General features: G+C 35.8%; 3 protein-coding genes across 3 annotated transcripts; 2 read left to right on the top strand and 1 right to left on the bottom strand.

Moving 5' to 3' along the window:
* Positions 1-270: 270 nt before the first annotated feature.
* On the top strand, positions 271-2237 carry LOC116174628 (galactoside 2-alpha-L-fucosyltransferase 2-like). The gene has a single exon (XM_031492569.1). The coding sequence runs from the start codon at positions 352-354 to the stop codon at positions 1345-1347; it is 996 nt and encodes a 331-aa protein (XP_031348429.1). The 5' UTR covers positions 271-351; the 3' UTR covers positions 1348-2237.
* A 1939-nt stretch (positions 2238-4176) lies between these two features.
* On the top strand, positions 4177-23916 carry LOC116159988 (modular serine protease-like). The gene is made up of 11 exons (XM_031473101.1): positions 4177-4655; positions 8320-8410; positions 10723-10833; positions 12263-12400; positions 12459-12773; positions 14599-14802; positions 14851-15065; positions 15114-15323; positions 23286-23438; positions 23492-23619; positions 23668-23916. Exons 1-11 carry the CDS (start codon positions 4604-4606, stop codon positions 23914-23916), a joined length of 1866 nt encoding a protein of 621 aa, XP_031328961.1. The 5' UTR covers positions 4177-4603.
* On the bottom strand, positions 23800-25015 carry LOC116174635. The gene is made up of 2 exons (XM_031492578.1): positions 24349-25015; positions 23800-24271 (listed from the first exon to the last, which is right to left on the bottom strand). The coding sequence occupies exons 1-2, from the start codon at positions 24576-24578 to the stop codon at positions 23950-23952; spliced, it is 552 nt and encodes a 183-aa protein (XP_031348438.1). The 5' UTR covers positions 24579-25015; the 3' UTR covers positions 23800-23949.
* Positions 25016-25297: the final 282 nt, after the last annotated feature.

Genomic DNA, 25297 nt, shown 5'->3' with positions numbered 1-25297 from the left:
TGTGGTACCTATTATAATTCGAATTAAAGTTGGTAATGCACTGGCTGGCGCGGGATTTTTCGAAGCGCAAATTGCGGCGCTACCTTTAAACATTTATAAGTAACTCACTTCCTCCTCTTCGCCGCGTTTTACATTCATATTGCATCTCATTTACTATTGAAAAGTAGCACCTAATCGTAAAATAAATATTTGAGTCATGATTCGAGCAACTTGTTTCCTGTAATAAAAGCTAACAAGTTGGGGGCGCGGCTTTACAAAATCAATAATCGCAATAATGTAGTGAAGATGGCTAGATAATGTGTTCTTTTGGAATGTAGTAGTAGAAAATTTTTCTTTGTACAGTAATTCGGTATGATAAATGCAAATAAGAACATATTATTTACAGCTACAGTTTTAGCGTTTTGTGTAATATTGTTTGTGCATATGTTTTTATTTCCCTTGTATACGGTAACTCCAAGTTCTAGTTCTTTAAAATTTTTTATAGACTTTGAAAAATCGTTGTGTTCCAGTAGTTCTCTAAAACCGAAAAAAAGTTGGACTAAACAGCAGTGCCCCAAGTATGGAGTGGTTACTACAATGCAAGGAGGTCGCCTTGGTAATCAAATGTGGGAATATGCATCTGTTTGGGCCGTTGCTCGGCGTACAGGGTTGGAGCCCTATATTCCACGATGTATTCGTATTAAACTTGACCAAGTATTTGATTCACTTTCAGTGCCAACGTTTGAAGAAATCGCTCATTGTCCGATTGACATGGGCACCTTCGTGAAGTCTCTGGATGCATGGAATTATACGTATCAGAGTATAGTATTACCACGTTATTCAGTTCAACCAGAAGTAGTGTTAACATGGGTCCAAGATATCATACAAGAATTTAGTTTGAAAAAAAAATTTATCCATAAAAGTCAAAATATGTTGCGATTAGTTTCTAAGAATCACACCCGGTGCACTTTCGTAGGAGTGCACGTTCGGCGAACAGATTATGTTTCTTATTTGTGGAGAAAGTATTCGATACCTCCTGCAAGTCCCAACTTTTACTACTCTGCTATGCGATATTTTGAAGCAAAGTATTTTAACGTCATCTTTATCATTGTGAGTGATGATCCCGCATGGTGCATTCAAACGTTTAGACAAAAACAAAACATTTACATCACAGGTAAAAAATTTATTAATTCTCCATCTTTAGATTTAGCCATTTTGAGTTCTTGTAATCATTCTATAATTGACTACGGTACATTTGGAGTGTGGGGTGCTATTTTAGCCGGAGGTGAGACAATTTTTTATAACATTAGTCAACGATCTACTGTTCGATTAGCACAGATCTTACCTAATTGGCATACGATTGCCTAAGAAAGGTATTTTTAGAAAATGAAGCCTAAAAAAGCAAAATTTAGATTTATTTTTTTAAATCGTATAAAAGTAAATAAAAGCAGTAATTTACATATGCTTACATGTTGCATTTTATGGGAGTTTTATTAAAAATAAATTGTCAGTGTGATTCTAATTAAATTTTATTATATCCAAAAATATTTTTACACGTTATACATGCTAATCTTGAAGGATGATCACTTCAATTCCCTGAAGTAATTGTAATTAATAAGTAATTAAACAAAGAAGAAATCTAAGTTTCAGATTGTTATTGCATTAACAAATGGAAGTATTTGTACCGCAATGCAATTGAACTCGATTGATTTTTCATCAGAACCACCTATACCAAAATCAATATGTGTAAATAATATAGCTAAATGTTTATATCCATATTTAACTTAAAATAATAGCACTGTCTATGAAACTGTAGTACTGTACCAATCAAATTATTTATATTATATAACTAACCACGCAGTGTTAATAAGGTATAAGCATACCTCTAAAAGTTAAGGGAAACCTAATTTGAAAAGGTGTTCATCATTTACTAAGTTTTAAGAGCTATAAGTCTATATATCTACATATAAGTAAAAATTAAGTATATGGCCTGAATTGAACATTATTCTTGGGAACATTTACATGTGTATCTATTGTCTTTGCATTTCTGTACATAGGTTGCACTCTGAACTTCTACTGTGATCTACAATATTTCTATTATTTTAATTCTGTGCCAAAAGATGAAATTTGTGACCTGAAGTATTATTTTATTGTAAAAAATCTGTAAAACTTACTATTCTGTGATATTTGTATGCTAAAAATTATAATATATACAATCATTGTATTAAATTATTTTCTTCATATGTATTTACTCATATTTCATGTATACTGTAGATTAGTATAAATTAATATATTTAATACCCCACTCTTTGTGTTTCAGTATCTGTACCATTTGATGCGCTGTAACACGCTGTAACAAAATTGTTTATAGCAAAATGAATTTTTTAATTTGTCAAGCAACTACTGTTTACTTCACAGTGGATTTTTATACAGCTGCACACATTTGTAAAACGTTCGCCATTTGTTCATATATATTGCTATTTGTATGTGTCAAGGAGTGGTCCGAAGGCTTGACGCATCTGTTCCATTTGACGACGTAGCTTAATGATCCCGCCAAGTAACTAAATAGTTCTTGCTATTGCTCTCCCCTATTCCAGTATGTGACTAGATATAAACTCTGTAGGCTTGGATTTGTATCTTCTCATGAGCGAGCAAATCCTTCAAAGAAATTTTGCTAACATTTCAGATGTTGTTTTGTAACGGAAAACGCTTCATCTGCACCTGCACTTTTCGCTCTATGAAGTTCTTCCATATAATCTGGATCTGTTAATTGTAGTGTATCTTATAAGTTATACATCCATCTCATCGCTGAATTAATTTTATATTTCAAAGCAGAATTTCTATGTTAAAAGTCAACCGTAGTTTTATATTGCTTATTTTTTCCACCTGAACTGATATCAACTGCTTGTCAAAAAATAATAGTAATTTAGAAAAAAAAGGGAAATTATGATTCCGCACATAAGATGCCAAAATCGATACTTATACAGAACAAAAGTAGTAGGTTTTTATTTCAATAATGCTTACTCGATGGCTCGATTCCCGTGTGATATCTCATGCATTTTTTGTGCCGAATATGTTTTTATTTTCTGCACAGGAAGATAGGTTGCAATGGCAAATATAGACATGTGTTGGTTTGTTACGTACAAATTGCACAAGTAACAGTTTTGTCTGTTCTGAAACAAATTCCTTCCGGAATACGCTACCCTAAATTATACAATTATTTTTTGAAAAGACTAAAATCATTTGATCGGTAAAATTGTTTACAACAAATAACATGAACTTAAGATATAATTAAAAATTAAATGTACTGGAAAATATTGGAAAACATTGCTAATCTTGTCCACCAAATACGTAGGTATATTAGAAGCAGAGGTAATTTGCAAAAGAAGAGTCATTATATTTAGAAGGATGCAGTGAAAGTGAACAGGTAGGTATTTGTGCATCTTCATTCAAATATTGATTACATCTTGTTTAGATAATTAGTCCTTGATCATTATACGAGTACAATATAAATAGTTTAATTTGTTGTACTTTGATCAATTTTTGAATTGGTCCACGCAAATCGACTTCCTTTGCTCTAAGCTGTCTAAATTATGTTTTGCACTCAAAGTGGGTTCATTACATTGTAGCACAGACATATTAAAAACTGTGTACCTACTACACTCTTAAATATGGAATAAAATTTCAGGAAGGCAGTGGAACCAATCGGTTGTCTAGAATATTTTTATTACAGAAAAGAGTATTGGAATTATATCCAATGTAATGTACCGAGACAGTTGCAAACCAATTTTCAAAGAGCAAGGAATGCTAACCTTGTTTGGTATTTATGTATGTCCATACGATTTGTGTACTGCAATCGATGTTATTTTATTTCCGAGATTATTTCACAAATAGGGAAGTCACAAATCATGAGTATCTTCTACGAGGTTCCAAATCATAGTAGTGCTTTATACTAGAAATGTACCTATTCTGTATAAAGGTCTATAACTCTACTTTATTCAATGTTTTACCCTCAAACATTAAAACGATCATATCGTACTATTTATTTAAAAAAGCTGTGAGACGCTTGCTTGTTGATTGTACAATGTACCCCTTACTCGTCGTTTATTGTGGTTTATTTTGATTTTTAAATTTAATACTTGGCCCCACCCTAGCTACGCTTCTGGAAAACCTGTTTAATAAAAGGAAGTTGTTATTCATATATCAATAACAGCCTTATTAAATTTCATTTTGACATTTTTGAATTTTTCCTATCGAAGTCCGAAACTTTGATATTACACTTTTTTTTCATAAATGGATGCTTATCTTCTTTCCGATATTTGAATTTTTGATTTACCCATTCTATAGCAACAAATTGTAAACAACTATAATGAAACTGAATTGATGATAATAAAGAGCAGGGAAATACGTTTATTTTTTTGGTACATGATTATTTTTTAAAAACAGTTGTCTTAGTTAATATACGATAGGTACTTACATTTTTAGTCATACTCGTCTGGTGCAAATGTGAATATGTTGATGAGTGCGTGACAATAAAATAATACAGCAGTTGTATGTGTTCAAAAGTTGTGTCTAATTGGCAGCAAAAGCAAGGATCGTTACGCTGACTAAAAATTAAAACAATATGAATGAAAATATTGAAGTGTACTTGATCCTTATTTGCGTTGTAACTATAAGTAAGTACTTAATACATAGAACCCATTACATAATGTGGTAAATGATTTTTGTGGATCAGAGGTTAATGCGATAGTCAATAATATTTTTATTCTAGGAACACAAAGTCTTTAGCTTTTGACCTTTTACCTTTTAAAAAATACCACTAGACGCTTGTGGTAACATCATCATTGAGAAACATCGTATATAAAAACGTTCTTTCAAAGGTGCATAATAGCTTACATGTTACTGTCTGTGCCTATTCTATAACACGAACCATTCGATATTTCTAAATGATGGGGCCAACTTTCCATTATAATCCGAAAGACCGCAGGCATCATCGTGATAACGTTGGAAATTTTAAGGGTCAAAGATAACGTTGCACTTGAGGGGATAACAGAGAGATCAGGGTAGATATAAGCAAGTGGATGCAAACTGGATAACAAACAGGGATACAGTTGCTTCCAAATGTTAACAACGTCATCTGGATACATCTGCAAATTTCATAGGTTAATCGTTTTCGTAAAAAAACATAAGAACGGAACTAGAACCGGATGGCCTCCCATTAAAATCTTTTGCCTTTCTTTTTGCGAGTCAATATACCTATCTCTACTTTTATATGATACATTTGATAAGGTGAATCGTCCCAATTCTCTTTGAAAGAAGTTTGTATTGAATCATAAAAGTCGAATCATGAAGGTATAGTAAAGTATGTGATTTATTTATACAAAATTAATTATTGATGAATACTTGTACTCACATTATTTATACTTACCTAACATTGCCCTCTGCAACTTCTGCTAGGGACCTTGTCTTTTTGTCGTGCTTGTGGACAGTTCACCAAACGTCTTGCAAGCTAGCAGAAGGTGATCTTCCTTGCAAATTTGACATCCTATTAATTAAGTTTGGCGGTACCCCTGCTTGCAGGGTGTCTTAGAAGGCGGTCAGTGTTGCTTCATCCACCTTTTCGCATACCATGTGCACCACCATGAGTCTCTACGACTCGGTTTGCACACCCATGTTTTTAATTGCCCGGAGGCTATCGGCAATAGTGTCAATTGTCATGGATCGTTTTAAGTCCCTCTGGAGAGATTGGAATCATTTCTGGTATGTTGAAGATGTTGCTTAGTTATTTGGAGTAGACGCTTATTCTGGTAGCGGTTCGTTAAATTTCACGCGTCCGTGTAGCGGGCTTCACATACCGACAGATGCTGTAGTAGTTTGCTGACCTCACCTCTTAGATTTGTCTTCAAATGCTACATTTTTTCCACGTCGGTTATCTCTTGTTGGAGTACTCTATTTCGTGGAACATGTCATAAACAGTGGGAGAGAAACCCTTTCGTATTCCTTTTATTCACGTGATTCATTCTCACAGAACGATACTATGATTCGGCCTCTTTTTGTGACTAACATATTTGAAATGTTTGAAACATCTTTGAAAATAGCTGAGACATGACCGAAAAATGTCAAATTTCGTTTTTATTTTCCCTAGCTTAAACGTTTTCAAATGGAACGTTCCCGTTACCATCTTCTATAGGAATTTTTTTTGGAGAATCTGAATCTGTTATCATAATTTCTACAACACACTAGATGTAGAAACTACAAAGGCTACTTTTTTCTTTCTTAAATAATGTTTGCGGAATGAGATAGAAGACAAAAAAAAAGAAAAATGTCACATTCTATACTTTTACATAAATTTATTACCTACAAGAAAAATTTCAAAATCAAATACTTTCCATTCATTTCTCAATAAAACATCCATGGCTAATTAGATCGTGCTGAATCAACATGCGCTATGATTGCGATGAATTGAAATTAATTTCTTTTTATACCTCATTCCATAAAAATCAATATGGCACCCAAAAGAAATTCTGACAACAGACGCAGATTCTCCGAAAAAAAGTGCCCGTAGTAGGTGCCAACGGGAACCGTCCATTTCCGACCGAAAATGAAAACTAAATTTAACATTTTCAGTCTTTCAAATGCTTTTTTTTTAGTCACAAACAGGGCCAATTTTGCCCCCCATTAACTTATACTGCATCATTGAATAAAATAATAACCTTTTCGTACTTCCGAGACTAAAGTGACAACTTCACTCCATTATGACAAGTACTGAAGTGTCACTTTTTGTCCCGCCGGGATTAAATTTGGACGAAAATCCCGGAAGGATGAAATTACTATCAAGGCAATTTCAGTAGGTTGTTCCACAATTTGTATGCGGCACTACTTCTTAAACGCATCGTACTGCTGCTCATATAGTTTTTTGGATTTCGGTGGTATCAATTCTTTACCTACTTTGGCTGCTCTTTTATCAATATCAAATACACCTTTGTCACCCACTACCAAAATTATGACACTAGCAATGACAGTTTCCAAATTATTTTTGTTACCATAGCATAGGGTTTGTCGTACCAACGCAACGTTCCTATGGTAACTTGTTAAGCAGCGATTTTTTAAAAGAACACGTTCTCTAATTCCATACATATTAAGTGTTTCAGTTTCGGAAGTACGAAAAATATCGTATATACCTTGCGACTGAAGTAGTGGTCTTAATCCCTCAGGTAAATTATGGCCCTCCCTTCGGTCGGGCCATAAACTTTACCTTCGGGATTAAAAGTACTACTTCAGTCCCGCGGTATATAATATACTAAATTTGTTCAACGACTGTATCTAGCACTGTAACCGAGATCCGACATTTTGAAGTACCTATTCAGGAGAATTATATCTGTTCTTTTTACACTCTGCACTCATCATGTTCAGTTGTTTTCTTACCTGGCACTTTATATATAATGTAAGAACAAGAGACGCTCATCGCTTGATACAAATTCGTCCAATCTTTCGTTATCGTTATCGCACGAGATTGTGAAAATGTACTGTCTTCTTTGGACCAACTGATTTTTTCTGCTACTACGAGAAAACGAGTTACCTAATGGAAACAGTTCTAGTTTCGCCCCGTGAAGAGACCCTCCCAGGGATCGGAATACCGTAACCAAACATAGTTATGCTAAGATTGTGATTGATCTCGCATCTCAACAGTAGACTTACATTTTCCACAAGAGGTACAAGTTACCTGTCCCAGGAGTGGTAACGACTCTTTGGTTTTGGGATATGAGTTGCGATTTCCTAATTTCCACATTATCCGTAGCTTGAACGTTGAATTTGCCTTTCTCCACCTGAGATTTGTATTCCCTTTTGTGCGTGTGTCCAGCACATACATAGCCACTTCGCTACCAAGTACTTCTGAGAAAAGTCATACTGGATTGTTTTAGCAACATCATATATTATACTAAAACAGTCGGTTGCAAGTGTTTAGAAAAGGAGCTTACTTGCTTACACATATTATCTTTCAGTGTGTCGAAAACCATCTTCTTCTCCGAAGCACATACGGCTAAAGACAATAGGTAGACTAAATTCAATAAAAATGAAATGGACTCGTCAATTATGTTTTTGGATTGCACATATTTTGACACAAAATGTATAGGTATGCAGGGTGCATAAAAAAGCGTGATAGAAAACCTATTTTTTCTCGGGCACAAGTTTCTAAGATTTCTATGCACATCTGGTTCTGAATTACGTACTATTCAAATTACTTTGTAATATAGATAAATGTTTGGATTCTTATGCATTTGTTTGGCTTGCAACATTAAGTACATACTGTTACCTAAGACTAATCCAGAGTAGTTACAGATGGAGGACTTGTGCACAAAAACTCGAGCAGTTACCACGAAGCTATATCACATACTCTCGCAAGGTATACTCGTCAATCTTCAAAATGCAGGTACGTATTTTCAGAGTACAATCATATTTGGTAGTGTCAGTAGCAAAAGACAGATATATTCGAAATTACTTTCCGATTTCTTCAAAATATAGAACACTCTTCCTTTGAACTTCATATAATCTTCCACTGTTAAATATTCTTCTTATTCAAGGTCAAAAGTAATGGCATCATCCCCTTCAACCCAGTTCAGTGATTGAGGTCTTAATAGCTTATGTATTCGTTTAGCTTTAGAGACGTAATGGATATCTATTATCGGTCTTTTGTTTTGCACTATTACACTATTAACTAAACTAAATATAAACTGGGCCTTATATAGATTGATTTACTTAACTTGCAGCCACATTTATAACACAAGTGCGGATTTCATTATTTATTGCTTCAACATCGATGCTAATACCTAAACGAATCACAATTCAGTTTGCTTATATAGCAAACAGAAAGCTTCTAGAAAATTCTCAAACATCTGACGTGTCATATTTCATAGAAAAATGAGTCACGTCCGTTTTCATCCGTTATTATCAGTGACTATCCGTTATCTATTTTATGGCGCCTAGAAGAGGTTCTAGAAGATTCATCACGAAATATAGTGACTTATTTATCGTGCACAGCATTACAATATGGTAATCCTTTAGAGCGGTTGGATCGGGTTGGATGGTAAAATGCTATAGTTTCGTTTGGATAGTCCATGATCTTCTAAATATCGACGAAAACCCTAAATTGACTTTTTTTATGAAAAGCCGAGAGGTATAAAAAATTTTAAAGAAAAATGTTCTTCTGACCAATCTTGACCATCTTGACCAAACACGAAACAAGCGAACAGGAAAAGCAGTGTTTCAACCTTTGTATTGTTTTTCAAAAACTATAGTAGAACATTCTTCCTTTGTTTTGAGTGAGTCTTGGATGTCGCCAGTTTTCAGATTCACGACACGCACCAGACATCCCAATCAATCAAATATAAATATAATGTAAATATCAAACCTAATATTAACAAAATACTGTAAATTTCATGCATATCATTTAGCCACACAAAATTCAAATTAAAATTATTACGCATACGCATGGGACAAAAAGCTGCGCCTTTTTATGTGTAAACCGGTATTACATGCTTGCCCAACTTATTAATATTATTTAATACTTCAATTCAATCATGTCAGTTTGGCATCATTGCTGTGAGGAACAAGGATAGCAGTATGGAAGAATTATGCGAATTAGTAAGAGAGGCATTTAGTCCATAAGAGCCCCATACTTTTCAAACAAAAGTTATACTCATTTGAAGATTGGGCCTTCGGGTTGCAAAGTGTCCCCCGCCTACTAGTGAGTGATCTAATTTCGCATGTACCTAGTCTAGGCGATAAAGACATCTAACTCAACATTTTGGGGTGGAAAAGAAAAAAATTGGTGGAATATGTTCAGTTAGATGTCAGAAACAACATATTAAAAATCCCACCCTCCAGACCCTGTGCTAAAGGCTCCAGCCACCCCACCACCCCCCCAAAAACCGTGTTTTCGCTCTTTTTAGCTGATATCTCGCGATCTATGAGGTCTAGATGAAATATTTTTAGCTGAAAATATTTCTCCTAAAATGTTACATAAGGTAGATACTCAGAAGTTAGCCAAGGTCTACCTCTTAGCCTAGGAAATTCATAAAAGAGGCGAAAATCATCAATTTTCGTGGCTTTTTGGGTTTTTTTGCAACTATATCACGACCTTTAGGGCTACATGAAATATTTTTAGCTGAAAATGTTCCTCGTGAAATTTCTTACAAGGTAGATACTCAGAAGTTAGCCTAGATGTACCTCTTAGCCTAAGAAATTCATAAAAGGAGGCGAAAATCATCAATTTTCGTGTTTTTCTTATCCACCTCAAAATGTCCAGTTTGCCAATTTTACAATCTCTATCGCCTAGACTAAGTTGAAAATTTCGGAATTTATTCCTCGAGAATAATAGCTATCATTATTGACTCGTGATATAATCTACTATATTAACTCCTTATAATATAACATTAAGAGTTATTCTTGCTAGTATTATTGAACGTGGTTTTGATTGTGTATTCAAAAATTAAAAAACAAACAGAGTGACGTTTTGGGGTTATTTCCGGAAGTGGAAAGATATTGTCATTATGGCCAGTGAATTCTTTGCTTGTTACTCTAAAGAAAGCATAATAGGTATAACCAAATTATGGTTACACTAAATTTTCACTCTACTTAATTAGAAAAAATCTATTTGTTCACAACCGAATATATCCTATCGTTCCGGAACGTATGAAGCACCCTGTATATGTAGTTACACTTATAAACAGTTAAAATTTCTAGATTAGATGAAATGCAATGCAGATCTGGAAGATGCATATCGGAGGACAAAGAATGTGATGGAAAACCAGACTGCCAAGATCAAGATGATGAAAGCAATTGCGCAGGGTTTCCGTAAGTTGTATCTTACTAATGTTTAGAGACTCTTCTAAGAGAATAGTACAATTGCCTAAGTATTTATTTTTTTAAATGGACCATTCGAAAAAGCATTAGAGATTTTAGCTCGGGTTTTAAAACAGCACCTATTAACAAATGTTACTCAAAGTTATGAATTTGATACCTATTTTATACATTTACCCACTGCGTACCTTATTGCACCCATGTTCACAACCAGGGCCGCCGATAAGGGGGGTCAGCCAGGGCATTTGCCCCGGGGCTCGGTCATATTCTGGGGGCCCGGCCAAAAGAGATTTTGAAACCTGATTTTTAATTTAACAATTGTTTATAATATGTGAGGGCAAAAAAGCCCTAAATTTGTTAATATTGTAATTGTAATTGTTTCCATGTTCGAATAAGTAATTTTTCCCCATATTATCAACCAAATGTTACCAATTAATATGTAATTTTCAACTACTTTTATATGTTCCTTCAAACTGAAGCTTGATAATGACCTCAGGGTCGAAACTATAGTCGCTGTGCTGTCACATAATGTCTGAATTTAAAATCTGAAACAATTAAATGAAGTATGGGGAAGGTTTAGTGCTTTTATAATTTCCACTTAGACTTTTTTAATTGTACTTTTTAACAGAAATCTGAATATGAGAGAGTAGAGTATAAAAAAAATGCACAGCAGAAGATTTAAAAAACCATACCATTGAGCAAAATTTCCTAATTACGGCACAGTGGCAGAAGGCTCGCTAGGTAAAAAACCGTTTGAGATAGACTATGGGTCAAGCAAGATCGTTAGATCAATCTCGGTACATTAGCTCTTGAAGCTCAACTTGCTAGAGAAATTAATTTTGAGCGAGTGATATTCACTTTTGCTAATAAGAAAATCCGCAGAGTCAAATTGTAATTTGGTTATTTGAATTCTAACAATTCATAATAAATTATGAAAATTACTGTGTCTGTATGAAAATTATTCAAATGTTCTCGTTTCAAATCTAGGTAGTCAAGATTGAACATGTCTAGTTTCTAGTTAAGTTTCAATTATAGGGGCCCGGTCAAAAAATATTCACTTGATGAGGGTGCATATTATAATTTTAAAGTGGAGTTTTTTGGGAGTGCGACTATAATGTAATATTCTATTAAACTTCCCCGTTGCTATCTAAATGGACGGGCTTTTTTTGATTTTTTATCAACACAAATTAAAATCAGTGGTTCATTTTGAAATGAAAGTACGGTATATACATATATAATAATTGCATTAGAAATGTCAAACACTAAATAACATTTTGAATGCCATTTGTTAATAGATGTTATTGAAGTGGTCCAAACTCTCCATTGTGATGTTGTCCATATAAGAGTATATACATAGGCGAAGTGGGCGTATGCATTTTCTCTCTGCATACATACTGAACTAAAAATAATTAATTTGTGACAGCTGTGGACCCAATTTCTTTCAATGTGCTTATGGCGCTTGTATAAATCAAAATGATGTCTGTAATGGTAAAAAGGACTGTATGGACAATTCTGACGAAACGTCCCCTTTATGCAAGGGTATTCCAGTACCAGGTTGTAGGTAAATGGAGTTTGTTATCATGTTAAAAAGACTTAATCTTGCTTCTTCCAACTTTTAGGATCGGCGAATTTCAGTGTGACTCAGGTGACTGTGTAAGTGAAGATGCATTGTGTGATGGGAAAGCTGACTGTCCAGATGCTTCTGATGAAACGACAAAAGTATGTGCAGGCTTACCTTGCAATGAGTATATAACTTTCCGTTGCGACTATGGAGCCTGTGTAAACAAAGATGCAAAATGCAATGGGGTCAGCGATTGTGTAGATGGATCTGACGAAAGAAATTGTCCCACAACAAGGCCTCCGATTCCACCTCCGACCCCAGAAACAACGCCATCGCCAATTCCGGAGAAGCTAACACCAAAACCAACAGAACCGTTAAGTATTTATTATAATTTCCAATAGAATATAGATTTGGTTGTATCCGCTCGTCTATCAGTTTTATGAGTGGAGCAAACATTTTCTGTTTAGAATAAAAAATCACGTTTAATAAGCGATACCTAGCTAATAAACTAACAGACTTATACCTATGATTATCACGTTTGACTATAATTTTATTAATACGATAAGTATAGATTCCGAAGATCAAACGGGCATTCTGCGCTTATATTATACGGGGTGTCAATTTTAAAACTTGCAGTCAATATTTGATTGCTAAATTCGAAGAAACGTGATCTGTTATCAATAAAAAAAGAAAGCAACCAAGATTGCTTAGTGAAGCAGATCAGGTTGAAGTTCTTGGCCAATTTGCCATAAATCCCTCAATGTCAACATTTAGTTTTTTTGTTTATTATTAAATTTTTGTTAAATTGTCTAATCAATATTGACTTTATTAGTACCACTGGAAACCATTTTTCAGTAGCTTTCCAACGATGTGTCACAAGTATGGGGTTGCCATTTAGGATTTTTGAAGAGGGGGGTTGGGGAGTTAAGGAGAGTTGGGGGGTTGTCACGAATAACGTCATTCTGGTTACCCCTCGATACCCTCGAAATGGTTTTGCGTGATTTTCAATATCTTCTTTAGTTTGGAAAATATTGCCGACTGCAAGTTTTAAAATTGACACCCCGGTGGTACTACAACACATAAATAGGAGAACAGAATTAATGGATTTTCCTAGGTTCTTGATCCTGCCATTTCTCATTTTGAAAATAATTTGCTAAATTTTTTGACACAAGATATAGCGTACAGCTAAATGGAAGTGCGAAAAAGGTTTTAATTTAATTTATTTATTTATTATCCCTCTCTTGTTCTGGGCCCTCAACAGGCTTGCGCCCAATTACAAAGTGACCCGCATAATGCTTTTTAGAGGTGCCTCTGCAGAAGGTCTGAAGTTGTTCTATACTACTCCGGTATTTACCTTACGAATTAGGAAAACTGCAGGAAAACCTAACAGAAACCTAGCAGAAAGCTCGAAACTGGTCTAAGGTAATTTCCATCTCTGCCACAGATGAAAAATTCACCTCAACCCAGGTTCGAACACCCGACCTCCGGATTTATAACTCAACGCTCTACCATTGAGCAATAATGCCGGTAACTTGGCATCTAAGTCTCCAAATTTGAAAATTGCTTTTCATATTTGTCATGCAAGATTTTAAACAATTATTTAATTATTATACCAATTGCAAAAATGTTAATAATTTCAAGAGCATGTTACGTAAAGAACTTCTAAGTCTCCAGAGAAACAAATGTCAATAGGACCATTTAATCTTTTGTTTTCTTTGTTTTTAATTTTCTTTATCTTACTTCTGTCTTATTGTTGTGCATAAGCATTATTTTTGTTTTCTTTATGGATTATGAATTCACGATGGTAGGAGTGAAAAACGATCTTTGGCCGATATCCCACCTTTTAAGCAATTTTTCTTTTATTTCTTTTTCTTATGTTTTATTTTTGCTTAATAAAGGGACTTGATTATTATTAAGTAGGTATGTTTAAAAGATCTGTAGTCGTAATAAAACGCTTTTTGATTTTGTTTTGTAAAATACACCGTAAATACAATTCAAAGATCCCTTATTAGATGTAGTTTTTAACCCTCAACAGAAAGTGATACTTTTGCTCCCATAATAATAAGTTAAGAGCATGGACAATGAAAATGTTTACCACAGCGTTTGCTATGCTGAAAATGTTAAGTTGATATCCCGTATACTAAAATGAATAATAATGAATTCTGAAAGTTTTAACTAATACTTAGTCAATATTCCAGAGGCGGTTGTTCAATTCCTATTCATCCAAGTAATGGAGAGTACTGGCATGGCTCTAAAAAAGCAATTCCTGGAGAATATATACCATCGCTTGAGGCTTTGATCTTGAAGTGCAAAGAACCTGAATACAAGCCTATTGCAGAACATAGTTTTTGCTTCGATGGCACATGGGTACCAAATCCGTCCGAATGTGTACCAACAGATAAGTACGGATATCCGCATATTCACGGAGGGCCGCTTATACATTTTTACAGAAGCGGTTGTTTAATTCCGGATCATCCCAATCATGGACAGTATCACCTTGGTCGTGAACCGGCAACACCCAGAACGTATGCTGCATCTGAGGGTAATCCTTTGGTTTTGAAATGCAATGGACCTGTATATAAACCTTCCCCTCCGTCTGCTACAAATAAAGCAGTGTCTAACTGCCTCGACGGCGAATGGACGCCAAAACCGGCTACATGTGCACGTATGGTACACTAATAAACCCCACTCATAACTTATAAACATACTATAGGAGCCTGCCAATCACTATCATCTACATCAACAACCAAAATTACATGTAAACATGGAAAAGATATATTGGAAAATTGCAATAATCCTGTCGACAATACTGTTGCTATTTTTGAATGTGCATCGTTTCATGAAATGGTAACAACCTCTCGTAATCCGGAGATTGTTTGCAAAGATGGGACATGGGATGACTTTATTCGGCAGTGTCATCCAGGTTAGTAGCTACATGCATGGTACTAGATTTATATTTTTTTCAAGGTCACTAAAACAAAAGTCAAATCTAATTTTTTTATTTGTAACATTTCTTTGACATTGCAGATATTTCTCAACTTAGTTGCCAGTTCGATCTATACATTTGTCATAGTGTGGTACCAACTTTTCAATACATTTATGATAGAAAGCGGCCGCCTATGCTTTCAACCAACTATACTAGTCTACTCCTCGTTGTCTGTGCCAGAACGCTGTATGTACAGCTATTTTGTTTTCATCAATGGTACTGTGCCATTTTTGTATATGGGTTTTGCTTTTATCCCTTGGTTAAGAGTGTATCAAAATCTCCCTAATTGATGTGTAATCTTCTTCTCCATCTTATTGAATGTTGATGCCTATTGCAGGTATAATTATTTTCGTTTATCATTCCGAATTTCTTATAATCTTTTGCTGATTCTTGCTTAGTGCGTTGATATTGTAACGTAAATTTAGTTATTTAGTTTTATTTATTTAATTAACTAACAATAAATTTATAACAGGCTTAAAATGGATTAATTTATAACAGCAATTACAATTTACCACTCGCAATTTATAACAACACAAAAACGTATCGATGTAGGAACTGACTGAAAAATTGGATGGTACAGAGGATCAAAACAAGCATTTTTTTCCAAATAAACCGAGGATCTAACGTGTTTCGTTTGGTAGCCACCGTCAAAAAAGTGGTGACATTTTTCTCAACATCAATAAGAGTTACAAAGACTGGTGGCACGTCTTTCAATAGGTTTTCGGGTATGCCCTTTCCGATTGTATAAAAATTGTTTCAAAATTCCTACCATGAATCGAAATTCTGATTTCGACGAACGAAATTTTGTAACCGGGGGGGGGGGGGATAAACACACGTTCTATCCTTTATGGTATTCTAATGAAAAGTTTGATCGAATTGGTTTGTACAAATTATAACTTTCCCGCGCACCTCTTTTTCGAGATCAGTAGGTGACGGGGCCCGTGGGGGGGGGGGTGGAACTGGTTATATCCTTTCATTTTACTCTAACAAAAGGTCTCAACGAAAGGAATTCATTTGTACCAACCATAGTCCTCCTCCTCGACCTCTTATCGTGATCGGATGTATTCCCTTATATCTCCAGGACGACTTTAAGAGCGAATATCTCGAAAATGGTTGGTCGGAGGAAACTACTCTCAAATGCAAAATGAATCGACTGGAGGTGACATATGTATTGGTAAAGTCGAAGCAAATACCTTGACAACGAAGTGTCGGAAGAGGCAAGTGGAACATCAGGACGAGACATACGTATCTATTGGCGATGTCAAAGTTTCAGTGCAAATATCTGCAGAATGGAGTGTCGGAGGATTGTGAATATATACCAGGCGGCCTTTAAATGTTTATGTGTAAAGAGCCTCCTCCCCATTAATCATCTACCAAAAAACTAAACATCGATAGCCCAACCATTTATACTAAATTATTTCGGTTTAAAAAAATGCGCGTTGTCTGCACAATTTATACTTTTTTGTTATGTGCGACATTTACCCCAATTTTTTTTCTACTTATATGTAACACCCTGTATATTTTTTATGTGGAACAGCGGTTTAATGCGTTTCCGGTGCAATTTTTGTATTTATGGAATATGGGACTAGTACGTTGTTTTTATTTCTTCTTTTTAGATGTGATCGTTTGACTTTTAAAGTAGACATCTGACTTATAAGTGAGTATAAGGAGTGTTTAAATCTGTGGTATACCTAAGTTTAAAAAAACTTTTGAAAGTTCCTCTTTTCAATGATATACAACGTTTGACTGCTTTATATTTTTCCACTTTCAAATGTGGAAAAAAATTCTACATCGATCAATTATTACATTCCCTATACACTAAATACAATTTCTTCTATGCCTATATCTATCTGTTATTGTTTCCATTTTATTTTATTTAAGATTTTCTAAAATTGTGAGCGTTACTTATATGCATACTTTTCATAGGAGGCCTTGAAATAAACAATGAATGTTAAGCGCGTTCGCACCTCCAAATTCAGTATGGTGCTTATGGACATACAGTACATGCTTGCCAAACGTGACAAGACAGCACAAGGAGATAATGTTTTGTTTTAATACTTCAATTTAATTATATGTCAATTTGACATCAATGCGGTTAGAAACAAGGATAGTATTATCGAAGAATGACGCAAACTAGTAAGAGAGGCAATTAGTCCATCAGAACCCATACTGAATCTGGAGGTGCGAACGCGCTATAGTAAGGCCGGATTTAATTCACCTGGTACAAATCTCCAGCAACTCCACTCCACCAACTGTCGTATCTCTGTAACTCGATTTTTCACAAATACATTCCAGTTTCCGTCTCGTAGAATCCACGATAGTACAGTTGTGGAATCTGTCCATATGTACACTTGAACATTCTGGTATTGTAACTCTTGAATTACAAAATTAGTCAACCTGGCGCCAATAGTGGCCGCTAACAACTCTAATCTAGGAATCGTGGTTGACTTCGTAGGCGCTACTCTTACCTTGGCTGTAATCAATTGAACTGTAACTCCTTGAGACGATGCTGCTCTCAAATAAACGGCTGCAGCATAGGCTTTGCCGCTAGCATCACAAAACGTGTGTATGCTCAATCCATCTTCTGTCACTGAATTAGTAATTAATCGGCGCGGTATTTCCAATTCTTTTAACGACTGTAACTGCTCTTTCCAATTAACAAACTCTTGTCTAACTGGTTCATCCACTTATTAGAGTTAGTGGAGTTATAAATAAAGTACTGGAAGTCTCAGCAGAACAAATATTTAGATGAAATATATCGTAGCAAATATAGCACGTCAATTATAATTAAATATATTAACAACACTTATTTATAAACACACTAACTCTAATAGGTTATGGGCCACAGACGAACGATAAATTAGTTGTTGGAAGTCTTACGAGATTGAAGATCATTAAAAATAGAATAACTGTCAAAAAACGTAAGGTGACGTACTTACTCTCGAACTGTCGATCTGTTTTAGTCTCCTAGTCTCGTGGTTATTCGATTAGAAATCAATAAATGGCTGGCGCTAACATCCTTAATGCTACCCGAATCGAATTACTCAACAGAAGTAATTATGATACATGGAACATTCAAGTCGAAGCGTTACTTGTGAAAGCAGATTTGTGGGAATATGTATCCGGTATCCGTCTGAAGCCAGAAGTTGAACCAGATACGCAGAACACCGTTAATCAACAGCAGTTACAAAACGCATGGATTATACAAGATCGTAAAGCGAAGTCAGAGCTCATACTATCAATTTCACCATCCGAGCTGAAGCAAATACGTGGATGCGAAACTTCGAACGATGTATGGATGAAATTACAAAGTATTTACGCATCAAAAGGACCAGCTCGAAAAGCAAATTTACTTAAGCAATTAATTACTCAAAAACTATCCGATGGAAATGATGTGAGGGAACATTTATCGCGTTTCTTTGATACGGTTGATAAACTTAACGCTATGAATGTAGAAATAAATGGCGATCTTCTCACAATTATTCTATTATATAGTTTGCCGGATAATTTTGATAATTTTAGATGTGTCATCGAGACGCGTGACATACTGCCAGACGCTGAATCGTTGAAAATTAAAATAATTGAAGAAAGCGATGCCAGAACAAGAAGAACGGAGAATACTGAGTCAAGTGCAATGTACGCAAAACATCAACAAAAATTTGCGAGCACTCGTACAGAAAAACCACTGTCAGGTAAATACAATAATAAAAAGCCGAACTACAATTGTGGTTACTGCAAGAAGAGAGGTCACAAGGAATCCGAATGTTGGAAAAAGAAAAATGTCAGCAATCCAGGTAAAGATAAACAAAATGAAAATTACGTAGGAGAAAGTTTCTTTACAAACAGTCCAGTAAATTGCGATAAGAACGAACTTTGGTGTTTGGATAGTGGTTGCACATCACATCTCTGTAACAACAAAGATTCATTTCAAAACCTTGAAAGCATTGACAGCAAAATACGACTAGCTAGTTCAGCAACCGCAGATGTTCTTGCGAAAGGTCGTGTCAATCTGAAAATCAAATCCAACGGTAGTTACAAAAACATAAATCTCGAAAATACATTATTTATTCCTGATTTAAGAACTAACTTGTTATCTGTAACGAAAATTGTTGACAAAGATCACGAAGTTATTTTAAAAAGGAAAGCGTTATCGAAATGAATTTTAGCGATTCCAACGTTCCTCATAGTTGCGAAATTTGTATAGCTGCAAAGTTACCACGTTTGCCATTTCCAAAAACTGCTAACAGATCAACAGAATGCCTTAATATCATTCACACTGATCTGTGCGGGTCTATGCGGACCACATCAAACGGTGGCGCAAGATATTTTTTATCGATTGTCGATGATTATAGTCGTTACGGCGAAGTGTACTTCCTAAAAAGCAAGGATCAAACCTCAATTAGACTCATTGAATTCATCGATAAGGCGGAAAGGCAAACGGGCATGAAAGTGAAATTCGTACAATCCGATAACGGAACTGAATTCTGCAACCAGAAATTAAATTCGTATTTTTCAAAGAAAGGAATTCAACGAAGGCTTACAACTCCACATACACCGCAACAAAACGGAGTCGCAGAACGCCGCAACCGAACTCTAGTTAATTCTGCCAGGTGCATGTTGATGCAAGCCGGTCTAAGTAACTCATTTTGGGCAGAAGCCATTAACACGGCGAACTATGTTCGAAATAGAAGCATAACGAAGAGTTTAGCAGAAGGTACACCTTTTGAAAAATATAATGGTAAAAAACCAAATGTTGGACATCTTCGATCATTTGGATGCAAAGCTTTTATTGTCGACACTTCTCCAAACAAAGATAAATTTCAGCCCAGAGCGAAACAGGGAATTTTTGTAGGATATTCTTCCGAATCAAAAGCATATCGTGTTTGGATTCCAGAAGATCGTAAAGTCCATATCAGCAGAGACGTTCAATTTTTGGAAGAGGTTCCAGAAACATATGAAGAAAACATAGTGACAATTACACCTAATTCCGACGGTATCAAACCTATGGACGATATTAAACCTATGGAAGAAATTGGTGAAACGGAAGAAAACGATGAAGAAAAATTCGACACTGTTCATCAAACTAGAAGAGGTCCTGGGAGACCAAGAATCATTCGTTCAGGACAGCCTGGCCGTCCGAAGAAGGAATACAACATGGTTGAAATTGACCGAACATCTTCTGATGAGGAAAGGATCATAGAAGATACCATAGATGACAGTATCGATTGTAGTGATGGCGATGTAGAAGAATTCAACGAATACTCAGGTATGTGCTCTAACGAGATATCATTAACACGGGCACTTTCTAGCGAAAATCGCAACGAGTGGTTCGACGCCATTTACCACGAAATAAAATCCCTCATCGAACATGATACCTGGAAAATAATTAACAAGCCAGAAAATGCAAGAATAATTGGTTCCAGAATGGTGTTACGCAACAAGCTCGATGCAAACGGCGCAATCGAACGCAGGAAGGCTAGATTAGTCGCAAAAGGATTCGCTCAACGTCCTGGAGTGGATTTTCACGACACATTCGCTCTCGTGGCTAGAATGGAATCGTTTAGAGTTTTAGACTATTAGCCGCTCTATCCGCTAAACTTCATTTGAAGATGCATCAGCTGGATGTTACTACAGCTTACCTGAATGGCGAAATCGACACAGAAATATTCATGGAAAAACCAGTTTTTCTTAAAGAAATGTTGCAACGAATGACAGTCGAAGAACATGGATCTAAACTTGCTGCGAAAGCTAACGAGATGTTACTGCGAATCAAAAAGGGCAAGGATATTGTTTGTAAATTAAACCGGGCAATTTACGGTTTAAAGCAGGCAGGACGCCAGTGATACAAGAGGCTGAAAGAGGTTCTACTACAACTTCAATTTACTCCTACTAAGTCCGATCCCTGCGTATTTGTTGATGATGTAGGCGGAAAGCATACCTTCCTTATGATTTACGTTGATGACATCATCATCGCGTCGAATAACTCGAAAAGAGTAAATGATATAAAAACAGCTTTATCTCAAGAATTCAAGATCAAAGATCTGGGACTTGCAAAGTACTGCCTGGGGATTGAAATCCAGCAGAAAGCGAATCACATTCAACTTTCTCAGAGCGGTTATATACAAGAACTCTTACACAAGTTCGACATGTTAAATTGCAAACCAAACGACACTCCATTTATATAGTAATTTAGTTGGCATATTGTTTATAAAAAAAACAGATGTTCTAATATTATTTTGAAATTTTGTCAAAATATAACGAGATCCTTAACATTGCTTTATTTGAGTGCTTAATAAGGGCATAATTATAACATTAGGCAAGATTGGTCGCAAAAGGATATAATCAAAAGAAAGGTATTGATTACAATAATACTTTCAGTCCAGTTGCAAAGTTGCAAACTATTCGTTTGATACTTGGTATTGCTGCAACAGAGAAAATGCATTTGGCCCAATTTGATGTCTCAACTGCATTTTTATATGGAGAGCTGGAGGAAAAGATCTTTATGAAACAGCCAGATGGATACGATGATGAGTCTGGTAGAGTCTGCCTACTCAAAAGGAGTTTATATGGACTAAAGCAGTCGCCTAGATGTTGGAATCATCGTATTGGAAAATATTTACAAAAATTACAGTTTAGAGCCAGTAAAGAAGAACCATGTATGTTTGTTAAAGAGAAAAATGGTGCTAAGATAGTTTTAGCATTATATGTAGATGATGGTCTTATTGCTGCTACTCATAAAGAAGATCTTGAAGAATTTATCCACCAACTTAGAACAGAGTTCAAGATTACCTCAAATGAAGCAACATATTTCTTGGGTCTTGAAATTGAAAAATCGCAGAATGGAAATATCAAGATTAGCCAGAAATCGTATGCTCAGAAACTACTTGAGCGTTTTAATTTTGTTGAATGCAAGTCAGTTTCTACACCAATGCTTTCAAGTTCAGGAAGTTCGAATTCAGGGAAAGCATCAGAAAAAGAAGTCATATTTCCATATCGACAGGTCGTTGGTGCGATCATGTACCTTATGTTAGGCTCGAGACCAGATTTAGCCTACAGTGTGGGATTTTTATCCAGGTCATTAGAAAACCCTACTATTGATGATGTAGCGAGAGCTAAAAGAGTCCTTAGGTATATAGCTGGGACTATTGATCTTGGTATAGTATATCAAAGTAACGCTAAGAAGGGAGCGTTCGAATGCTACAGTGATGCTGATTTCGGTGGTTGTAGTAAAACCTAAAACAGGTCGTTCAACATCAGGAGTACTGGTCAAATATGCCAATGGAGCTGTTTCTTGGATTAGTCAGCGACAAGGTTCCGTAACAGAATCTACAGCTGAAGCAGAAATCGTAGCTGCAAGTGAAGCCGCAAAGGAAGTTATTTGGCTTACTCAACTTTTGCAAGAAATTACATTTTTAAAGGAAATTCCAGTTATCCAGATTGACAACGCAGCAGCCGTTAGACTTTCTGAGAATCCCGAAAATCATCGCAGAACCAAGCACATTCAAAGGAAACACTTCTTTATTCGTGAGCATGTTAGTGAAGGCACTTTGGTTGTAGAAAAGGTTTCATCTGAACATCAGGTAGCTGACATTATGACCAAGCCTCTCGCTCAAACAAGATTACATATCCTTTGTGTAAAGATGGGACTTGTATAATTATTAATTTTTATCAAACAAGGGAAAGTGTTAAAGTCAGTTAAAGTTAGTGTTAGATAAAGAATAATAGGCGGCGTATTTCATAGTTTAGAAAGATTAGAATTTTTACCGTAACTGTCACATGTAATAACGCTCAATCTTGTAATCAATAATATCATTTTCATTAAAGTTTAACGTTGAATTATATTAACTATAACTCGTTTTCTTCAATAGGTATAACCCTTGTTACACGTTGTCATTTTAGTGTGTGGAGAAAAACGTGCGAAAGGTACTCCAAACGCGATTGGGGCAGGAATTGCAAGAGCTCTGGACTATCCTTGGCATGTCGGCATATACAACACCACCCGCGGTTATCTCTGTGGAGGTTCAATCATTAGCTCGCGACTGGTGCTGTCAGGTATGTGTGTGTGTAAAACGAGTTGTACATTAAATTAACGAATTGTGTTACAGCTGCCCATTGCTTTACTGAAATTAACAATGGCCGCCTTAAACTTGATGCTAACAATTACATAATTGTGGCAGGAAAGTACTATAGTGATTTTTACCATGATAATGATCAGGAGATCCAGGAGTTTACTGTATGTAGGTTAAAAGTTGAATATTAGAACATGTCGCAACGTTTTCAGATTGCCAACATTTTTCTTCCTGAAAGATATAAAGGATTCACACATTTTCTTGAGGCGGATCTTGCAGTCGTCGTTTTAAATGAAAGAGTGAGACCGACTCTTAGCGTTCAGCAAGTATGTGTTGATTGGAGAAGCGAGTTTGAACACGATCAATTAATAAATAATAATATAGGAGTTGTAAGTATATTGCCTTTTATTAACGATGAATTGCTAACACCATATTTTCGTAAGGCACTATATACAAATTAATCATTACTGAAGAAAAAATTTAAATGCCATCGGTTAATGCTTTTTCAAGGTTTGCTCTTTCTCCAGAATCGACGTTTTTTGCCTCCTAATTTTTGAACACTTTTTATATTGTACCTTTGCAATTGGGCAATTCGCCTTTCTTGCATCCCAGTACTTTGTATGTATCTTCCCAACAACACAAGCAACCACTCCACACCGCAATTGCGAAATTCGTCCAAGTTCGTTGCAGGTATTGATGTTGATGGTGCTGCTGCGCTTTTCTTCTCTCCTAATGAGAGCCAAGTTTTTGTCACCTGGCTGCGACGGCGGAGGCGGCTGGAGCGGCGAAGTCGCCGGTAACGTGGCGAGCGTAACGCTAAAAAAAATAAGAAAATAGTATATTTCACAACGCATTCGCTAAATTAAAAGATATACAAATTAATGAAAACTTACTTTTCAAACAGACGATTAAACTCGTCTTCCACGTCTTTATCGGCTATCAATACTACAGGAGATTGAGCAGGAGGCTGCTGCTGTATTTGGGATTCCTGCTGCTGCGTCGCTGAAACAGACGTGCCCGCCGGTTGCACATTATTTTTCGGTTTCGCTAGCAGCTGCTCCAACACAGTACTGGGTTTTGCGGTCTTTTTCAGTGATAACTTGGCACGTTGATTTGCAGACATTTTATGTACTCGTAGAATGACGCGAACCAACTGATTCTTTAAACGTAATTTTAGGTTTATATGAATAAACTTTTGCAGACCTTAGTAGAACTGACGTAAATCACGAGATTAAGAAACGAACACGTGAGAATGTCCAAAGTTCACGTAAGCAAAGTTAATGAACTGACATGAATAGCAGGCACAGAGTCTTTTCGTTTCCTCTGAGAACATCCGATACATTCGTACCCTCATCCAAGGTGAAAGCTCAATAACCTCAACAATTTCTTCTGATTAAATAGCGCATAAGTATAGGTTAAAGTATTCGTATTAGAATTGGAAATGCTTATGTTTTGTATGGGTATGAAGTTACCAGTTTCGTCAAGCAGAAAAGAATACAGTGGTGTCGCATTAAGTGATGATTGTACCATACTCGACTGCAATCGGTAGATTCAGGAAAAATCGCGGATATTGTCGATACGGTACTTACTTACCAATGCGCAAGGATTTTGTTAATTCGAATTTAAAATTCTCGCACATCGCCCGTGATAGCATTACAAGCATTGCGACACGAGCGAGTGCAGTAAGTGATTTCGTGTGAATAAGGGTTATTTGTGTTTTACATATGGATTTATAGCTTATGCGGTTATTATTTCCAATGTTTCCGATGTTTGCATAGATTGCAAAATCTGTGGTTTTTTTCATAACTTTTGGTGCCTAACTTCATTGTTTTCGATACTGTT

This window comes from Photinus pyralis, unplaced genomic scaffold (genome assembly GCF_008802855.1).
Source record: "Photinus pyralis isolate 1611_PpyrPB1 unplaced genomic scaffold, Ppyr1.3 Ppyr1.4_LG1, whole genome shotgun sequence".
Lineage (NCBI taxonomy): Eukaryota > Metazoa > Arthropoda > Insecta > Coleoptera > Lampyridae > Photinus > Photinus pyralis.
This window is presented reverse-complemented; position numbering and strand designations above follow the sequence as displayed.

Coding starts and splice junctions, on each gene's coding strand:
- LOC116174628 (XM_031492569.1), top strand. CDS start 352: ATGATAAATGCAAATAAGAACATATTATTTACAGCTACAGTTTTAGCG.
- LOC116159988 (XM_031473101.1), top strand. CDS start 4,604: ATGAATGAAAATATTGAAGTGTACTTGATCCTTATTTGCGTTGTAACT. Junction 14,803..14,850: donor GAATGTGTACCAACAGATAA/GTACGGATATCC, acceptor ACATTTTTACAG/AAGCGGTTGTTTAATTCCGG. Junction 15,066..15,113: donor AAAACCGGCTACATGTGCAC/GTATGGTACACT, acceptor AACATACTATAG/GAGCCTGCCAATCACTATCA.
- LOC116174635 (XM_031492578.1), bottom strand. CDS start 24,578: ATGTCTGCAAATCAACGTGCCAAGTTATCACTGAAAAAGACCGCAAAA. Junction 24,272..24,348: donor TTTAATCGTCTGTTTGAAAA/GTAAGTTTTCAT, acceptor TATTTTTTTTAG/CGTTACGCTCGCCACGTTAC.